Below are 17,184 nucleotides of genomic sequence, written 5' to 3' on the forward strand. Positions count from 1 at the left end.
ATCCACAGCCTAGACGTCAGACCCATCGCGATCCCGCGGTCTCGACTTCCTTGATTATCCCTTCACGCGAGACATGCCATGCGAGGACATGGATCAAGGAACCGTCCGTCCGAGACACTTTTCTTTTTATGGTGGAGAAGCCCCTATTTTCCCTCTTTAGACCCGCCTCGGCTCATGGCCCCGGCGGGCTCGGCACGTTGATTTGTCTGCAACCGGTGTCAAAACCCACAAGCGGAGTGAGGTGTGACAGGCATCTGAGGACCTCCTCAAATAGTCGAAGCTAAGAGTGGATTGCATGGTCGGGCCGTTTGACTCGTGCTCGTGCTGAAATTGCCGGGTAGGAGTGCTCATATCTCACAGTGAACATTGTTTCTCGATTAACTTTGGCCATGTATTCCATGTTGCTGGTCAGATGGGAATGAAACAAGGGGCAAGGAAAGCTTCTGGTGTAAGATGATATTAGAGATCAAGTCTCCTGGGTAGAGATAGTTACATGTCGGTAACTTAGCCGAGGTCATTTGGTAGCCTGTAGAGGTAAGGAGCTGGTATTATTCATTATGGGTATGCGAGAAAAATATACAAATATCATGATAAGGAAAATGGACCAGAAAATAAGGATTAGAATTACATGGTCGGAATTGCTTTCAGCTTGGACCACCATGTGATGTCTCCAGCCAAACCTCCATATTCCTCGAAAAATTCTCCATGCTATTCAAGGTAGGATCGAGCTTTAGAGGATTAGCCGCGTCGACTGAGAGGTCTGAGAAAAGTAACGCAAGAGGAGACGACTTCCAGATATACGGGTTGCGCGTATGCAAAATAGTAACCGCCAGGAAGATGACACTGAGAACCACGAGCACAGCAGGCAGAATAAGCCATGGCCATCTCACATGGACGAACGAGACGACGGTCCAAGCAGTCCCATTGATAGGCGCGTCACGGACTTAGGATTGTGCGTTGATCGTGAGAGAGGAGGCTAGAGATTCAATGACCGAGTTGATGTCCGTGTAATTTCCAGTGACACCATAAAGGGAACCGAGATTCTGCTCGTACATCCAGTAAAGAGAGGGAGGTCCCGTTGATGGATCTAGACTTGTGATCTGTGTCGACCACTAGGTAATGGACGTACTCCCTGATGAAGGAAGCCAGTTTCTCGAGCGTGAGACTCATTTTCAAAAGATATTAAACCGGCAATTAATTGTGATCACAGTGTGTTCTAGAAACTGTAAACCCCAACTAGCTACGAGCTGTGATGAGATATCAATCTCACCTGATCTTGTGATAAGAAGTGCATTTTGACGCGTACTTTGCAAAAGAAGGGGCAAAGAACCTAGGGGCCCACCTGATAGCCATGGACAGGCAACCCTCGGCGGTTGACCATGAAGTTGAGCCCTGGCTTAAAGCTTCGCCGACGCTGAGAGGGAGATGGTGGGCTCATATATATTACTGAGGGCAAGCTGTTCAAAAATTGGAAGTGGTCGGGTCCCGTTCGAATTGATCTAGCCGGGCTTGTTACCACTCCCTTGCTTATGTCACCATCCCGTGACAGCCCCTTAGTTTAGCAGCTTCTGGCTTAAGATAGCAATATCATCTTCTTTACCACTCATCAGGCTAGCATACGCTACCAGGGCTGATCTGGTTGTATCATATTCTCTTCTTGGATCTTTCCGACTTCTGCGGAGATAGCCACCAGAGATAACCAATAAGCGATTAAATGGCTATCAGCAAATAAAAACCATCAACGTTCCAGGTCGTCTTTCGATCGTTAGATTGGACCATTTGGACAAGGTACGTGGACACTCCCAGGTGAGATTTTGCATTGTAGGGCAGGTCAAGGCTCCCAAGGGCCAGCATAGCCAGTCAAAGCAGTCTGATGCGAAAGTACCTTATTGCAACTGAATATAATGATCCAAGATAATTGCTGATTTTCAGCATATTTGCGAAGATGTGGGCCCTCTTGTAACTCTATCGTGAATACATCAACACATCCCTGCAAAGATGGATAGCCAGGTTTCATAGACAGGCAGCTTTGTCGCCTTGGAGCTCTCCTTGAAATAACCTAAGATCAACCAAATATTGATGGAAGTTGTTCCTGATAAGATGCAAATAGGAGTTGACTCATTATCGGGGTTCCGCTATCCGACCGTCAAACGATTAGAGCCGGGGCAGGTGGGTCAACCTTCTTGACATCAGGGGCGATAAGGGACTGGTGGAGGGGAGATCTAGTCAAAATTCACACTATGCTCCCTTGGATGAAGTAGAGCCATTCGATAGAATTTAATGTGTAACCTGTCTATCTCCAATACGCCACCGAGCACTGGGAAGAGCTGCAGGTACAGCTGAGGGGAACCGGGCGATCCGAGCCTGAAGCGGCCAAGCCAATCACGTGGCCCCGTCGTCATCAAGTGACACCATCTTGCAGGACAAGCCTCAACTCCAGCCGCCAGATCAATCGCTCTCTTCTTTCTTCTCCTTGCCCGTGCTCCCTTCGAGAGCCCCCAAAACACCAAAACACTTACACTTGGAGTGTTGGAACACACCAACTGCATATACCCCACCCCCTCTGTGAGGAGTCCGCCCGCCTTTGCAGTTATGAAGCTCTTATCAGCCACCGCCCTGCTTCTCGCCTCTCCGCTTGTTTCAGCGGCGTCCTTCCCAGCACTCTTTGACCCCTCGCAGGCAACAATCCGCATCGAGGATGCTGAAAAGTTCCCAGTCAAGGGTGATAATCCGCTGGAGTATTGCGAGGATCCCTTGACTCATCTCCTCACTATCGACTCGGTCAACCTGACTCCCAACCCTCCTAAGCCGTGAGTCGAACTGGACATTAGAGACCTATTCTCTCCGGGAACTGTTTTGCTAATAATCTTTTCGTTTCACAGCGGACAAACCCTCACTATTGAGGCCTCGGGTACTTTCCACGAAACGATCACAAAGGGTGCTACCGTGAACCTGGAGGTCAAATGGGGCGTCATTACCTTGGTGAAGCAAACCGTCGACTTGTGTGAGCAGATCGAAAATGTCGATTTGAAGTGCCCTCTCGAGAAGGGCAAGATGGTCTTGACGAAGAACGTGGACCTGCCCAAGCAAATCCCCCCGGTGAGTTCTCCGTTTGCCAAGGCAGTGCCAGCTATTCAAGCCTATAATTCTGACACTTTGTTTAGGGCAAATACTCTGTCCTGGCCGATGTCTATACTGAGGACTCAAGGAAGGTCACTTGCCTGAAGGCCGACAACATCGAGTTCAAGATCCACTTCTAATCGTTCCTCGTGTTTGTGGCTATTCTCACCTTGCATTCATCCACGCTCCCGGTGGGCTTCGTCTGTTCAGTACACATCTAAGATGTTACTTTGATTTTCGCTCGATTGGACCTTTCTGTGCCGGCAACGCTTCCGCCTACGTCTCGTCACGACCCCAGTTTATGTTTACTTCTGCCCTTCATTTGATGTTTCTGCCTTTCACAAGCCGCGTAGTCCGTTCAGATATCACTCTGTCTCTGTCATTCCTACTGCTCATCTTGCATCCTCCTGGTTGTTTATCTCGGATTCGATTCCAGCCTGGCCGCCTTGCCATGGTCGTTAATATACATGGAACACCCTTGCAATACATCCTGTTAATTGAGGTCCTCCCAATACCACCATAGCGAACTTCACTGAGATAGCACCACATAACCGTAAGGTGAGACGTAAGCTATACTTCTTATACAAAGCTCGAGACCAGATATATTGAGGATGTATATGCATATTTCAGACATTGGGTATCTTCCCTATAAAGCTTCTTATCACCCTCGTCACGTTCAGTTCCTGTCGCTGGCTGGCTGGCAAACTCCGAAACTAATTAGAAATCACCGGAATATTGAGTATGAAACAAACGATATGGAAACACGATGTAGCCAGACACCTCTTGAGCTAACTCAAGACCAAGATGAACCCTTTGCTAGCTTACTCGCCAAACAGTCGTCGCACACGCTTGAGAACGCTGTCCTTTTCAGGATCATATGGGTGGTCTTTGCTAGGAATCTCGAGGACGGCCGGGAAAGGGTCGGCGAATGAGTCGAGACTGTGGCGGATGCGCTCAGCGACCTGTTGAGATTGGTTACTGTTAATGGCCGTAAAATAAATCATCGAGCAACTTGAATCAGGACGTACGTGCTGGTTGATCAGGAGAACAGCGATGTCCTTTCGTTCCTGCGTGAAGTTCTGGAAGGCCTGCTCAATCTGCGATGTCTCGGTCTTGGCATCGACGACTAGGAAGTTACGCTGCCCACCTGCGCCTTCGGTAACATGCTGTAGACGCCATGACTCGTATTAGAATGACTTTCGGTGTGGATGATAGGATAGCAATGGATTCCGGGGCTCTCGGCAGGTACGTACGCCAATGCCGGCGAGGAGAAGACCGGTAACGGAGCTAGAGACAAGTCCAAGGTTAGCTGCTGGATATGAGTCTGACAAGCAATGATAAGCAACAGGAAAAATGACTCACTCTTCATCGCCAATAACAGCAAGAAGTTGCCGGTCCTGCAGCCAAAGGAGTTAGAGTTGCTATCGGAGGGGTCGGTCGTTCAGTGCACCGGGTATCAAGTACCTTGTAAGTCGTGGCTGACGCCATGATGACAGAGTCAGGAGAAGAATTGACTGCAAGTCTTCAAGAAAAAAAGCTCCCGCGATGAAACAGGAGCTAAGCTCTGTCCAAGTCAGTCGAAGCTCAGAGCGTAGTTGTCCACCGATCGCCGCTAGGTAGTTATCGCGGAGAGCTGGCCATTACGTAAGCTGATGCAATTTTGTTTACATTATGTGGTTCCTTGTCCCTCACCTCTTTCTTGACAGCTCCTCATTCGCACTGAATGTCGTCCTTTAACTTCTTCAACTAGGGCAAAGCTGCGGAGGAACAGCTTTCGTTCCACAAATCACCAACCGATCCTCCAACATCATGCCTCGTCTCGTGCGCCGCCGACCGCTAGCGGAGCGCATCCAATCCTACTTGAACCCGTGGGACTTCCTGCTTTGGGTGTCCGAATCGATTGACGGACATGATTGGGACCAGCTTGAGAAGGACTGGGGACTTCCCATCGGTATCGCGATCAACCTGGTATTTCTAGTAGCGCGTGCGAATGGCCGGTCGAGTGGGAGCAAAGCTATCGACGATGTGTTCGGAGACGATGAAGGTGTGCCATGGCTCAGCTGGTTTGTACGTGATCATGGAAAATTATGCAACATCCTATATCCTTGTGCCTTGATTTCAAGCTAATATTTGCTCCTATCCTATCGTAGGCATCGTTCGTCGTCCACCTTCTGGCCTTGATCTCCGGGTTGAATGCGATTTACACCTTCCACCGCAAGCGACGTTACCGCATGTTTGAAGCTCCTATTGACAGAGCCCCTGCAACCTCTTCTGCCAACCGAGTACGAGTTGATTCAAGCCCAATGATTGCTTCACCCCTGCGGTATTTGGCCAACGCCATGTCCTCTGAATCTGCGGAGTCGAGAGCGCATCCTGATGCCCAACGCGATGTATGGGAGCTGGCGATATGGGACCCTCTACCGATCAGTGTCCGACTGTTCTGCTTGTTTAGTCCGGGTCATGTGCTGGTATACATGCTTTTCTTGCCGACTCAGCTATCCGATCCTCGCCCCAGCGTCACAATCGTGACGACCGTTTTCTTGACCATCCTTCTGTCAATTCAAATGTCCTTTATTTCCACGTTCTACACGCAACAAGCGAAGGATTCAACTCTGGTGCACAAGGAAGTGATGAAGGAATACGACACCAAATACGTCCACCCCCGGACTCAACCCCTGATGAGAGACGTGGGAACTCAGTTTTCAGAAGAAAGCAATGTCAGCTCACCGTCTGACGCTCACAACAAGGTTGAAACCTATACACCCACCTTTATCATCAATCGCGGATTCAAAACTAGTCCAAACCCGAACTACGTCAGCCATGTTGATCCTGAGGGAATTTCTCCGCGGCGTCCGTTGAATTCTACAACGACCTCCACATCAATCTTTCAAACTCAGCCATCCTTGCATACGCCAATAATGTCGCGCGATGCATCTCCTATGGTTCGACCCGTGCACTCCACTATGCGACAGCCACAGTTCCGACCAGCTTCAACAACCACCGGCGATGGTGGTAGCCTTGGGGTTTACTCGCATGCCAACTCTCCTTTGAGAAAGTCAGCATCGACTGCATTTGACCGTCGCGTTCAAAGCAATGGCGATTTCTTTTACAAAGAACGAGGCACCAGCCCTCTGAAAAAGCCATCCAGCCCACTCAAGCGAAGCAGCTTAGCAGGGCCAATGGGAAGTCCAGTGCCGGGTCATAGACCAGATAGCTTGAGTTCCACCAGCCGCCGCGAAACAGGCCGATTCTAAGACGAATCAATGATCGATTTCCTTTCTTCCTATTATGATATCATGTCGATCTCAGCAGCATTTAATGCATACATGCGTGATATTGACACGCATGTCTATGCAGACGATCTTGATGCAGAACTGGATACGCCTAAACATAGCTAGCCCTAATTTACGTTAGACCCGATGCAGCTATGCGCCTCGACGCTTTGTCCTTCTATTTCGGCTTGCCACGCTTAAGAATGCGTGATTCCGTCAGTGTACTCCATACTATCGATCGGGAAAACACCTCCATTTAAGACCCCAACAATTCGTCTCGCACACACTAGGAATGGGCGTCCGCGGATACCGGATCAGAAGTTGACGTATCGGTTACCTTCATCGCACCTGCGCTTTCAACAACTAGCATACAGCATTGTAACTTTTCCCCGCAAGGTTACCCAATGACGCGATTTTAAAGGCAGGAACGATCCCGGGCGATCGGTCGGATTGTCATACCAGATGGCGGCGGGTGAGATCCAGCGGCATTCCGGGATGGGGCTAGCATTCTTCGTCGTGGATCGCATACCATTCCAGCCAACGAGGCCGCAGTATTCTTACGCGTTGAGCCCGCACTCACCTGAAACTCCGAGTTGGGTTCGACAACCCCGCGAGTTCTTTGCATCTGTCATTTCATTTGTCTTGTTCTCATGAAATTCAACGACCTCGCCCGATCTTCGCCCCCGACATAGATCCCGACCCCCAACACACACGACGATACTCGCGCCAAGGACCAGTGTATCTTCACGGCATGGGCCAAGTCACGGCTCAATTCTGGCTCGAGAGTCGGAACTAAAATATCAGCACGTCTGACAGGCCAAAATGGAGATCGAAAACCGCGTCGAATTACCGGATGGACATCTTGTGAATCTCTCCCCTCGGGACCAGCGTGAATCAGGCCAATGTCAACAACAATACCAAGCATATCGAGCAAACTATACCTTCGCAGAATTGTCTTCGACACCCCCTTGGAGGAACGTCCATCAAGATCAACCCAGGGCTTCGGAGCTTGTAAACTCTCAAAGCCCTACAGAAGACATGTTTCACAGAACAAAAGCAACCAAGCTCCCGCTCCCTAAAAACTTGAATGATCGAGGTCGCGACCAGCGGAATCAGACACCCAGCCCTACTGGGATACCCAAGCCATCGCCTACTGCCTTTTCTTCCGGGGGATCTGGTGGCCAGTCTGGCGAACGAGAGCAGTATTGGCAAAGGGTCCGCGACAAATTCGAGAAGGATTCTCTGCTATCACAACGAGCTTCCTTCGTCCGATCAAGAGAGAGTGATCAGAACGGTTCTCCGAGTTATGGAAGTTCTCGCTCGCAGGGCAAATATTCCCGGGAGGATCAACCCCTTAGCCGCGGAGGCAACCCCAGATCAGGGATCCCGAGCCCTAGTGCCGAACTTGCGACTGCGGCTCAAAGTTCTCGGAACGATTCCAGCGATCCTGTGGAAAACCAGAGAAAATACAGAAAGAACGGGGATTCATGGGTCAGCCTAGAACTCAACGAGACTACTCCGCAACGATCGGACAGGACAGACACAACTACCGAGTCCAGCCCTCATTCACATCCCTCGATATCTCCGATCTCTGCTGAAGATAGCATGACAGACTGGGAAGACAGATTCGTTGTTAATATGCCGACTGCCAAGGACCCCAACCCACCAACCATGACTGCCCAGCAAATAGCTGAATATCAAAAAACGATTGAGAGGGCACGTCGGGAGCGTAGCCGTGTGGGAGATCCAAATACAGGGCCTAGTCCACGCCATGGATCGCCTGCATCAGCACAGCACCATTTGGCGCAACGAGACGACTCGATAGGTTCCTTCAAAGCCTACGATGGTGGCCCGACAGAACCTCACTCAGAAGTTGATCAGCAATCACCTCCATCGCAGCAAAATCAACAGTCCCAGCAATCCCAGCAGCAGCGATCCCAGAGGCAACAGGGTTATTACAGCCCCGACGAGATTGGGAAGAACCGAATCAGCACAATCTGGGAAGAGTCGCCAACAAAGCCGAGAGAAAAGAGGGCTTCTCACAATGCGGATGGTTCTTTTTTAGGATGCAAGGAGATCAACGGGCCGGGAACAAAAAATCCAGACGAGATTCTCCTTTTCGGATCCGGGGAAGACTCCAGAAATCTCCACCCGCGGCCACTCGCAGTCGGCGCGAGAAAAAGGCAGAAGGAGGAGAAGAAGAGCCCCGGCGGATATTCAGCCCCGCCCAGATCGGGAGACAGGACCATTCTTCAAGAAGAGTGGGCAGAGGTTTCTCGGAATTCGAGGCATGCCCAATGCTCGAAGCTGTCGTCGGTGACGCTGTGTCACGACCACAATTGCTCAGAACAGGACATCCTGAGGAAAGGCTCCCAGGGCTCGGAGAAGGAGAACTCCCGGTCCATAGAGAGCGCCTCCAACTCGACAACGAAGCTCAGAGACGTTCGTGGAGACGACGATGTGTTCATTATCACACCCACTATCACGCGCACTTTGATTCCCACGGCCGGGAAAAAGCAGCCCGAGAAAAAGGCAGCTGCTCCAAAGCCGCACGGACTGCGACGTCCTGGTGGAACTGGCCAGTCAGGCACAGGAGAGGCAGTCAAGGCCGTCCGCGCGAAAGCTCAGGTCATCTCTACACCTTCCGGGCTTCGACCCGCAGCAGAAGCATCGCGGCCGAGCGCGACCGTGCCATCACTGGCGTCATCGAAAACAACACAGCTCAGCAGTATTCCAACACCGAAAGAAGCTTCCGCCGCCGCGAAAGACGCGAAGGATATGAAGGACATCAAAGAACCGAAAGGTTCGAAGACCACAGCTCCCGGAAAGGGCTCCATCAAAGACAAAAACGACCCCGAGCGAAGCACAGCATCGAGCTCTATCCGTGGGTTCATCCGTACCTCCGGTCTAGCAAGGTCGAGCGGACTCGTAAGGTCACCCACCGATAGCCTAGCAACTATACTTCGGAATGGCACAGAATCTCTGCGCAACCGTGCTGAATCTCTTCGCAACAGCCGAAAGGGCTCGCCCATCTCTGCCCTTCCATCGCGGGATAATTCCGACTCATCCCGCTCTGAAAAGTCTTTCAAATCGGCGAAAGAGTCGCCTAGAGCAACCCCACCACCGTCAACACGGCCTTCTCCGGCGAAGAAAGATTCCCCGGCTTCAAAACTGTCTTCGGTTGAAAGACCGCCGTCTCAAAAACTCTCTCCGTTTGAGAGATCGTCACCGGCCCCAGTGACAGATAAATTGCCTTCAGTGGAGAAATCGCCACCTCCACCCCATGGAAAACTTTCGCGTGCCGAGCGGCTGGAGAAATTCAAAGAAGAAGCCCGAGCTCGCAGGGTTACCAGGATGACTAGCGGTAAGTGTGTCGACATTGCGGACATTGCGGAGTTAGACGGTCATCAAGTGTCTGGCCGCAAGGATTACCTTCAATCCAACATCACCGATGTGACCGACGTTTGCGAGGATCTTCTTGAGTTGAATTCAAGAGAAAAAGACGAGCGTGTGAAAGAGTGTGTTCATCCCATTGCCTTGTCTATGATCTTTGAAATCGTCGTCGTTGCAGTTACGAATATGCACAAGCTTGCCCTACAGGTGACGGACAATCCATACGCCAAGTTCGTCGCGACCAACGTTTTAAGCATGGTACGTCACTGCTATCGCGTCTTTAGTCAGGTCGTCCATGCGGTTTCGCAGTATCAAACAACTGGCACCTGGCCTAAGGCCAAAAACGACAAAGCCGTCAGCCGCTTCTTGGTGGAGCTGCTCCAGGCTGTTGTCTATCTGATCATCCTCGGCTTCAGTACCCTGGTCGTCTGCCGGGCAACCAGCTACGTTTTGCTCGTTGGCAGCTGGATATTGTGGTTTGCGAGACCATTCGCTTGGGCTTTTAATTTTACCACTCGTGCTCTCATGGTGTGAGGGTGCTACGCTCCCTAATACCCCTTCGGGTGGAGAATTTGTCTCGATCGTTCACTGTTCTTGCGATTGTTGAAGGTGGTGTGGGAGGTTGATTGTTCATAATGGAGCTTTGGTGGCCGTTTTTGCTTCTTCTTTTCGACTTTAGTGCGCTCATTTATCTGACGATTGTTGGGTGATCGGAATTCAAATGCGTGTACGGGGCATTTCATTCGTTGGTCGTGTATCATTTCTACTTTATCCATATGCTATTATTATACATGTGCAAGTGGTTTCCTGTTCTCCATTTGAATCCTCGCGTGGGCCAATGACGCTGTATCTACCTGTGGTAGCAAATGGAGTCGCTGGATTTGAGTCACCGGACAGGTCAAGGATATTCGCCAACTGGCAGAGACTAGACTAGTATTTTATGTGCCTGGATGCGAGAATAAGAACATCTTAAACTCCGACGAGTTCAGAACTTCCTCTGGAGTCTTAAAAGACATTTAGGGCTTAGCTGAGCAGATACAAATAAGAGGTGAATCACTAAACTTCAGGGTATCCGTGGATGGCAGACTTGTTGCTGGTTGCCCCGAGAGAATACCGGAGAGGGATTTACCTATTCCTCCATTCTATCCTCACCAGATGGAGGCCACCTGTCACAGTCTACGGGCGGCGTCTAAAATTGCACAAATCCGCCCAGGTTCCCAGCCTAGGTTCCCAGTGTTGAAAGGTGGAGACACTAGCTTTTATTGTCTTGTTTTTGATCAATTTAATCTTTTAGAAGACAGTGGTAACTTCATCTAGTAGGACCTCCACTATCCGGGTGTTGGAAAGGCCTAAGATCAAAAAATGTGAATGGGAGATGACAAAGTGGGACCAGAGAAGACAAAGTGAAAAACGAAGTGGAGGAAACGAGAAACACCGCTGTTTAAATGAGGCAAGAAATTGTCGTAGCTGAGAACAATAGCAACTCATTCTCACTGCGATCTCTATATCAGGAAGGAGAAAAAAGGTAGTGGTGAAAAAAGGAGCTCACAGAGGAGCATTATGTTGAAAATTTTGAGGTCTTCTTTCCTCTTGCCCTTGCCCTTCTTCACGTGGGGATATGTCAGGGCGATCCCAGGACATAGGCACCGGGCCTGTGGAGGGGACGAGAAGAGGGGAAATGAAGTTTTCTGAGCGATGAAACGTCGGTGTTAAAGAGACGGGGTATCGGAACAGGGAATGTCGGATGTTGAAATTGGAAGAAAAGTGAACGCTCAGGAAGAAATCGTTGAGAGGTCTTCAATCGTGACGCCATGACACATTGCAGGGGAGCCCGAGATTTGGTGTTGGATGATTTGTTTCGGGGCTAATATCGTTGAGTATCGTTGAGATAGGTGATGTTGAATTAGGTAGTAGTGTTTGTTGGTAAGTATTGTTGACAGGAATTCAAAAGGCAAACTCGGTGTTGGATCCGAAGTAGTCTGGTTGAATAGGAATGGAAGGATGTTGTGTGTATTTTTACTTTTTGGTCGCAGCTCCGTTTTGTTCCGCAGCGACCTTGGTCTCCGGCTTTCCGGGCAGCTCGACATTGAGATCCTTGACCTCTAGGTCATTGAACAACTCGAAGACAGCGTTGGTCCTGTGGAAGTCGTTGTCGACTAAAGCAATACCCATTAGACAAGTTATTAATCACATTAGAGAAAGTCTTCTTACCAATATTGACCAGGTACCAGTCATCCATGATCTGCTGGATCAGTTTCCGACTTGGGCTGGTAGAATCGTGGCACTTTGACCAGTCTTCACCCAGGCGATAAGCTTCGTCCTTCCAGGCTAGGAAACTGACTGTCTCGACGATGGTTGGCTGGATGATTTCCCGTCCAGCGAAGATACCCCAAGTCAAGGCATTCGGACTATCTCGGGTGTTGGTCCGCAGCTGGCCGTTCTTTCGGATGGCGTGATATGTCAAGTCATCGTTCTTCTCGATGCGAGAAACGAGTTCATCAATTAGGGAAGCGGGAACTAAGAGCTCCAAGTAAGCTTTCTGGTAAACGAAACCGTTTTTGGGACCCCATCCGTAGATAGGATGAGAAGACTTGACGCCGTTCACTGCAGGCTGAGAGTTGATAGTCAAGAAGCCTCTTTGGTTCAGGTTGACCAAGAGATCCTTAATGTCATTCGCTTCTGCAGAGATTGGACTATCACTCCAGGGAAGTCGATCCAACTTGCCCTCCAAAAAGCGAATGAAAATCTCTGAGAGGTCCTTGATGGACTTGGGCTCGCCCCACAACTTGATATTCTGCTCGTTGGTACCCTTGAGCCGAACTCCGTATGCATCAAGCTCACCAAACGCAGGCGAACGAGAGTCGGTCCAGCGACCGTTGGGGTACTCATCCCATGTCTGGGTGCGAGCAACATACGACGAGTTCCGGTTGCGCCAGAACACTGGACGCACATCTTCGGTTCTCCGGCCCAGTCCAAGGGATGGCCGCCATGGCAGAGCTCTCTGGATAGGAGAGTCGTCGGATGGGGCCAGACCCAGTTCTTCCAGCACTAGCTTTGTTGCCTGGGCCAAGTTCATTGTATAGCTAATCCGGTATTGTCAGCATAATCTTTTGATAACAACGCGGACCAAAGAGGGCCTCTTACAAGTGCAGGTGATTAATGCCGGAGGCCATCAGCTTTCGGCACATGTCAGCAATCAAATGCTTGCCAATATCTCTCACTGCAGCATCATCATTCTTGACAGGCTCCAAAGCTTCCATCCACTCTGGTGGCACACGAGTCTTGGTCCAGTTGGATCGGCGAATGAAAGCAGCGTATGTCTGAATGGGCATGATGCCGGGAATGATAGGCACATTGATGCCCTTGGCTCGGCACTTCTTCACCCATTCGATAAATTGCTCCACATCGTAGAACATCTGAGTAATCACGAAAGAACTGCCCGCATCCACCTTCTCCTTCAAGTGATCAATCAATTGATCCACATCCGGGTTGTCATCAGCGCCCTCCGGATAGCCTCCCACACCAATGTCGAAATGATTGCCGTACTTCTCTCGGATGTACTTGACCAGATCTTTTGCATATCGGAACCCATTCTCGGCCGCTTCCCAAGTTTCCTTGTCTCGAGGCGGGTCACCCCGCAGAGCCAAGATATTGGTGCAGCCAGCCTTGTAGGCAGCCTGGAGGGCTTGGTCAACCTTTTCCAGTGGCATATCAGTACAGGTCAAGTGCATGCACGTCTCCAGGCCATAGACCGATTGAGCAACGCCAACCATCTCGCAGGTTAGGTCAGATAAATGACCGCCCGCACCCCATGTGATATCGATGAATGAGGGGCCTAACCCGTGCATTCGGTCCATGCGGTCATAGAGATTCTGGACACCCTGAGCCGTCTTAGGAGGGAAGAACTCAAAGGAGATTCCCGGCTCCCCCGCCGCCTCCTTGTTGGCGAGCTTCTCGCGGATATGCATCGTGTCGCGTCAATCTACCCCGCGGAACGTGTCAGCATTCGCGTCTCACCAATAGCCCCCCGCCGAGGGAGATAAAGCTTTTCCTCGTAAAGGTTCTTCAAAGGCACAGAGTTCATACCAAAACCCAAACAATCGAACGATTTGCTCTAGGCCTGCGGCACCTGGGGGCGCAAATATGGGGCTGTTTTGCAGCGGGGTCTTCCGATCACCAGGATTCTGGACCAAGAGTGTGCTGTAACACCCACAAATGATAGTTTCTCGCAGGTGCTCACCTGGAAAAGCCAAAAAGCTGAATTGTAGAAAAGAAAGGGGGTTGCTGAGGCTCCGGGAGGGAGTTGAGGAAAAAGGAATGTGAACGCTTGGGACGTTTTGGCGGGGGAGGCCGTGATCGGAGGCACGTGTTCTGCTCAGGAAGGAAACGATGACGAGCGGCAAAAGAGGTATATCATCTATAGAACTACAATTTGAGGTATTCTGCAAGGTTACCAACCTTCTTACTTCTTCACTACTCTGTGGAAAGAATGGGGAAGATGGGATCAAGTGTGATGGCCTGCCCCTCCTGCCCCTCTTCAAAAAAAGGGTGCCGGGGCAAATTTTCCCTTTGCGGCCGCTTATCGCCCGCTGCATTTCGACACATTGTGACCTCCAATTGCTTCCTTCTTCCTCGACATTCGAGCCGAGCCACTCAATCCCCACGCCGCGTCTCTTCTTTTGCATCAGCAGAGCATTTACAAAGTCAAAATGTCCGCCGCCAGCATCCCTCCTCCTTCCGCCGACCAGGACTACAAGTCTACCCTGCTGCCGTTGCTGATCTCGAATAACGTCCTCTCTTTCGGCACCTACGTCCTGAAGTCCGGTCGCGAATCTCCCTACTTCTTCACCTCCTCACTCCTGCACACTGCGCCCCTCCTACGCGCCACTTCTGCCGCTTACGCCAGCGTTCTCTCTGCGGAGCCCTTCGTCACCACCGCTGCCGACGGCACCACCAAGCCTAACTTCGATATCATCTTCGGCCCTGCCTATAAGGGAATCCCGATCTGTGCGGCGGTTACTAACGAGCTTGCTGTCCGCGACTCGCTCTCTGGCTCCCCTAAGGGTACTTGGGATAATGTGAGCTACTCCTTCAACCGTAAGGAAGCCAAGGCCCACGGCGAGGGTGGAAACATTGTCGGTGCTCCGCTGAAGGGCAAGCGCATTGTCATTGTTGACGATGTCATCACTGCTGGTACTGCTCTGCGGGAGGCTGTCGGCATCATTGAGAAGGAGGGCGGTATTGTCGCCGGTGTCGTGGTCCTGCTGGACCGCGAGGAACGAGTCAGCGACTCCGAGCCTAAGAGCGCTATCGGAGTTGCCCAGCGGGACCTTGGCGGCAACATCCCCATCCGGTCGGTCATTGGCCTGCACGACTTGATCGAGAAGCTGGGCGACAAGATTGGAGCCGCCGAGATCCAGCGGCTGAAGGACTACCGTGCCCGCTATGGTGCGGAGTAAAAATGGTCTGGAATGAGAAACGATGTATGAGACCACAAAGAGGAGTTATGATACCAGGATAGCCCGGAGTTACTCCAATCTATCTATATTGATATGCACGGAGACCAATAGTTCAAACCTATCCTTCCTTTTTACCTTATCTAAGTTACTTTTGTCTCCGACAAAAGTTGTCTTAGACCTAGCTGCTTGACATGGATGAATTGCATGCAAAAGAGCCAACAGACTAGTAGGAAACATTTCCATTGCTTGGGATACCAAATGCCGCCCCAATTGGCGAATCTGGAACTTTATTATATGCTAGCTATCTTGACGAATGCCTTCTGGGAGACAGCCATCTCAATACCCGTTCTTTCTCGCACCACGAGCCTTCCGCCAATAACTATCCAGGTCTCACACACCCCTAGAAGCTATGTCATACATGGCAGCCTAGGTCCCCGAATTCAACCGCAATGTCTTGGATGAACTCGAGATCACCGAAAAGAGAAAACCCTGCGAGACCGTATACCGGAGGGCGGAGGATTGGGTAAGATAAATCCACAGGCGATCTGGGTATATGAGCAAGCCACGGTCACACAACGCACAACACAGTTGAGAACCATAGGCTGAAGCTTTTGATGCATTTTCTGGAGAGACGAAGGGGGCTTGGGAGATCCCTATTGCATAGAAAAAGATCTGATCGCGCTCAGACCATTTGTGGAGACCCCTTCGGCAGAAGAAAGACACTATAAACAAGAGAACTGGTTGGACAGAGAAAAACATGACTTCGCTCCACGATAATGATCAAATGACATGTTCGGATCAGAGGTCTCCTGTAGAGCTGTCAGGAAAGGGTAAAATCCCCTCTTTTGTGGATATTGAAGCCCAGCATGAGACTTGAAGAATTCAAATGGAGCGAAAACAAATGGTCGACAGAAATCGATACTCGTCTATCAGGCAGTCCAGTTCTAATATCTCGTTTTATTGGATAATTACGAACCTGAAATTGGGCGACTTCCGGATAACTCCCAGTAGTTGATTGCGTATCACAAAGCGGGTCGGGTATTGAACAAGCTTTAAATCCAGACTAGCCATCATGGCTAGATATATGAACGCTCTCATTGATTTCTAGGGGCTCAATGATATAATACTCAATCGGAATACAGATAGAGGGTATAAGCGCTATTTATAACTATTACTTGTCATTAGCATGTCCCAAATCTACTCGAGTAAAATCAATCAGGCAAAAGATATATTAAGAATTGGAAAGAAAGCGAGCTTGCTGCTGATCGAGGGTAACTATATTAGCTTCAAAAAATGGAGCAGAATTCCATCTGGTTCCTTATAAGAGCATGGAAAGGAAAAGTGTTCTGCATATCTGTGCACTTGAGCTGAAGTTCTTAGCACATTGATCGGAAAAGCTTGGGTGAGACAAAGACACTGAATAATTCTTGTTAGTGTCCCAACATGTCTACCAGGCAAATCCGATGGAAAGTACTCCCGTTCTCGCATGTAGCGCCATATATAAACAGTAGCATACATTAGCCTCTAGTACACAAGCACGGCAGAACCAGTCCACCAGTACATTAACGGCTCTGTCAAAGGTACGCCGCCCCATGGAGGTTCGCGTAATACAAAGTGCAACAATACAAGAAAGCTGGATACAAGTAAATACATTCAGAATCCACCTACCAAGCTCTTGGCGGCTTTTTCAAGCGGCTTTTGACATGTTGCTGGGTATACCGGCACCCCGCGGGGGAATTGAAAGCTTGCAGGGATGTCCAAGTTAAGACAACTCCCTTTAGACCCTCATCGTATGAGCAGAGAGATGCAGCTCGGCCTTGCAAGCAGTCAACCAAATGGATTCGGAAATTCATTGACGTCAAGCCATGGAATATTAAAATCAATGCATATATCGTACGAGACTAGATAATCAAGATTTGCGGTGATTGGGAAATCAAGAT

The 17,184-nt window shown here is 50.1% G+C and overlaps 6 protein-coding genes across 6 annotated transcripts; 4 read left to right on the forward strand and 2 right to left on the reverse strand.

Moving 5' to 3' along the window:
• Positions 1 to 2,592: 2,592 nt before the first annotated feature.
• Positions 2,593 to 3,260, forward strand: N7482_001853 (ML domain-containing protein; the record flags this gene model as incomplete). The annotated part of the gene is made up of 3 exons (XM_056683978.1): positions 2,593 to 2,810; positions 2,883 to 3,099; positions 3,165 to 3,260. 3 exons carry the CDS (start codon positions 2,593 to 2,595, stop codon positions 3,258 to 3,260), a joined length of 531 nt encoding a protein of 176 aa, XP_056547584.1.
• Positions 3,261 to 3,941: 681 nt separating this feature from the next.
• Positions 3,942 to 4,608, reverse strand: N7482_001854 (H(+)-transporting V1 sector ATPase subunit F; the record flags this gene model as incomplete). The annotated part of the gene is made up of 5 exons (XM_056683979.1): positions 3,942 to 4,082; positions 4,149 to 4,286; positions 4,374 to 4,407; positions 4,483 to 4,517; positions 4,585 to 4,608. 5 exons carry the CDS (start codon positions 4,606 to 4,608, stop codon positions 3,942 to 3,944), a joined length of 372 nt encoding a protein of 123 aa, XP_056547585.1.
• A 321-nt stretch (positions 4,609 to 4,929) lies between these two features.
• Positions 4,930 to 6,374, forward strand: N7482_001855 (Nur1/Mug154 family protein; the record flags this gene model as incomplete). Its single annotated transcript, XM_056683980.1, has 2 exons — positions 4,930 to 5,187; positions 5,271 to 6,374. 2 exons carry the CDS (start codon positions 4,930 to 4,932, stop codon positions 6,372 to 6,374), a joined length of 1,362 nt encoding a protein of 453 aa, XP_056547586.1.
• An 840-nt stretch (positions 6,375 to 7,214) lies between these two features.
• N7482_001856 (putative NTP binding protein) lies at positions 7,215 to 10,319 on the forward strand (the record flags this gene model as incomplete). The annotated part of the gene is made up of 1 exon (XM_056683981.1): positions 7,215 to 10,319. One exon carries the CDS (start codon positions 7,215 to 7,217, stop codon positions 10,317 to 10,319), a length of 3,105 nt encoding a protein of 1,034 aa, XP_056547587.1.
• A 1,482-nt stretch (positions 10,320 to 11,801) lies between these two features.
• N7482_001857 (methylenetetrahydrofolate reductase (NAD(P)H) MET13) lies at positions 11,802 to 13,753 on the reverse strand (the record flags this gene model as incomplete). The annotated part of the gene is made up of 3 exons (XM_056683982.1): positions 11,802 to 11,941; positions 11,997 to 12,868; positions 12,930 to 13,753. 3 exons carry the CDS (start codon positions 13,751 to 13,753, stop codon positions 11,802 to 11,804), a joined length of 1,836 nt encoding a protein of 611 aa, XP_056547588.1.
• A 741-nt stretch (positions 13,754 to 14,494) lies between these two features.
• Positions 14,495 to 15,244, forward strand: N7482_001858 (orotate phosphoribosyltransferase; the record flags this gene model as incomplete). The annotated part of the gene is made up of 1 exon (XM_056683983.1): positions 14,495 to 15,244. The coding sequence occupies one exon, from the start codon at positions 14,495 to 14,497 to the stop codon at positions 15,242 to 15,244; it is 750 nt and encodes a 249-aa protein (XP_056547589.1).
• Between the last annotated feature and the right edge of the window lie 1,940 nt (positions 15,245 to 17,184).

The sequence above is a fragment of the Penicillium canariense genome, assembly GCF_028826845.1.
Source record: "Penicillium canariense strain IBT 26290 chromosome Unknown utg000001l_segment0_segment0, whole genome shotgun sequence".
NCBI classification, from domain to species: Eukaryota; Fungi; Ascomycota; class Eurotiomycetes; order Eurotiales; family Aspergillaceae; genus Penicillium; species Penicillium canariense.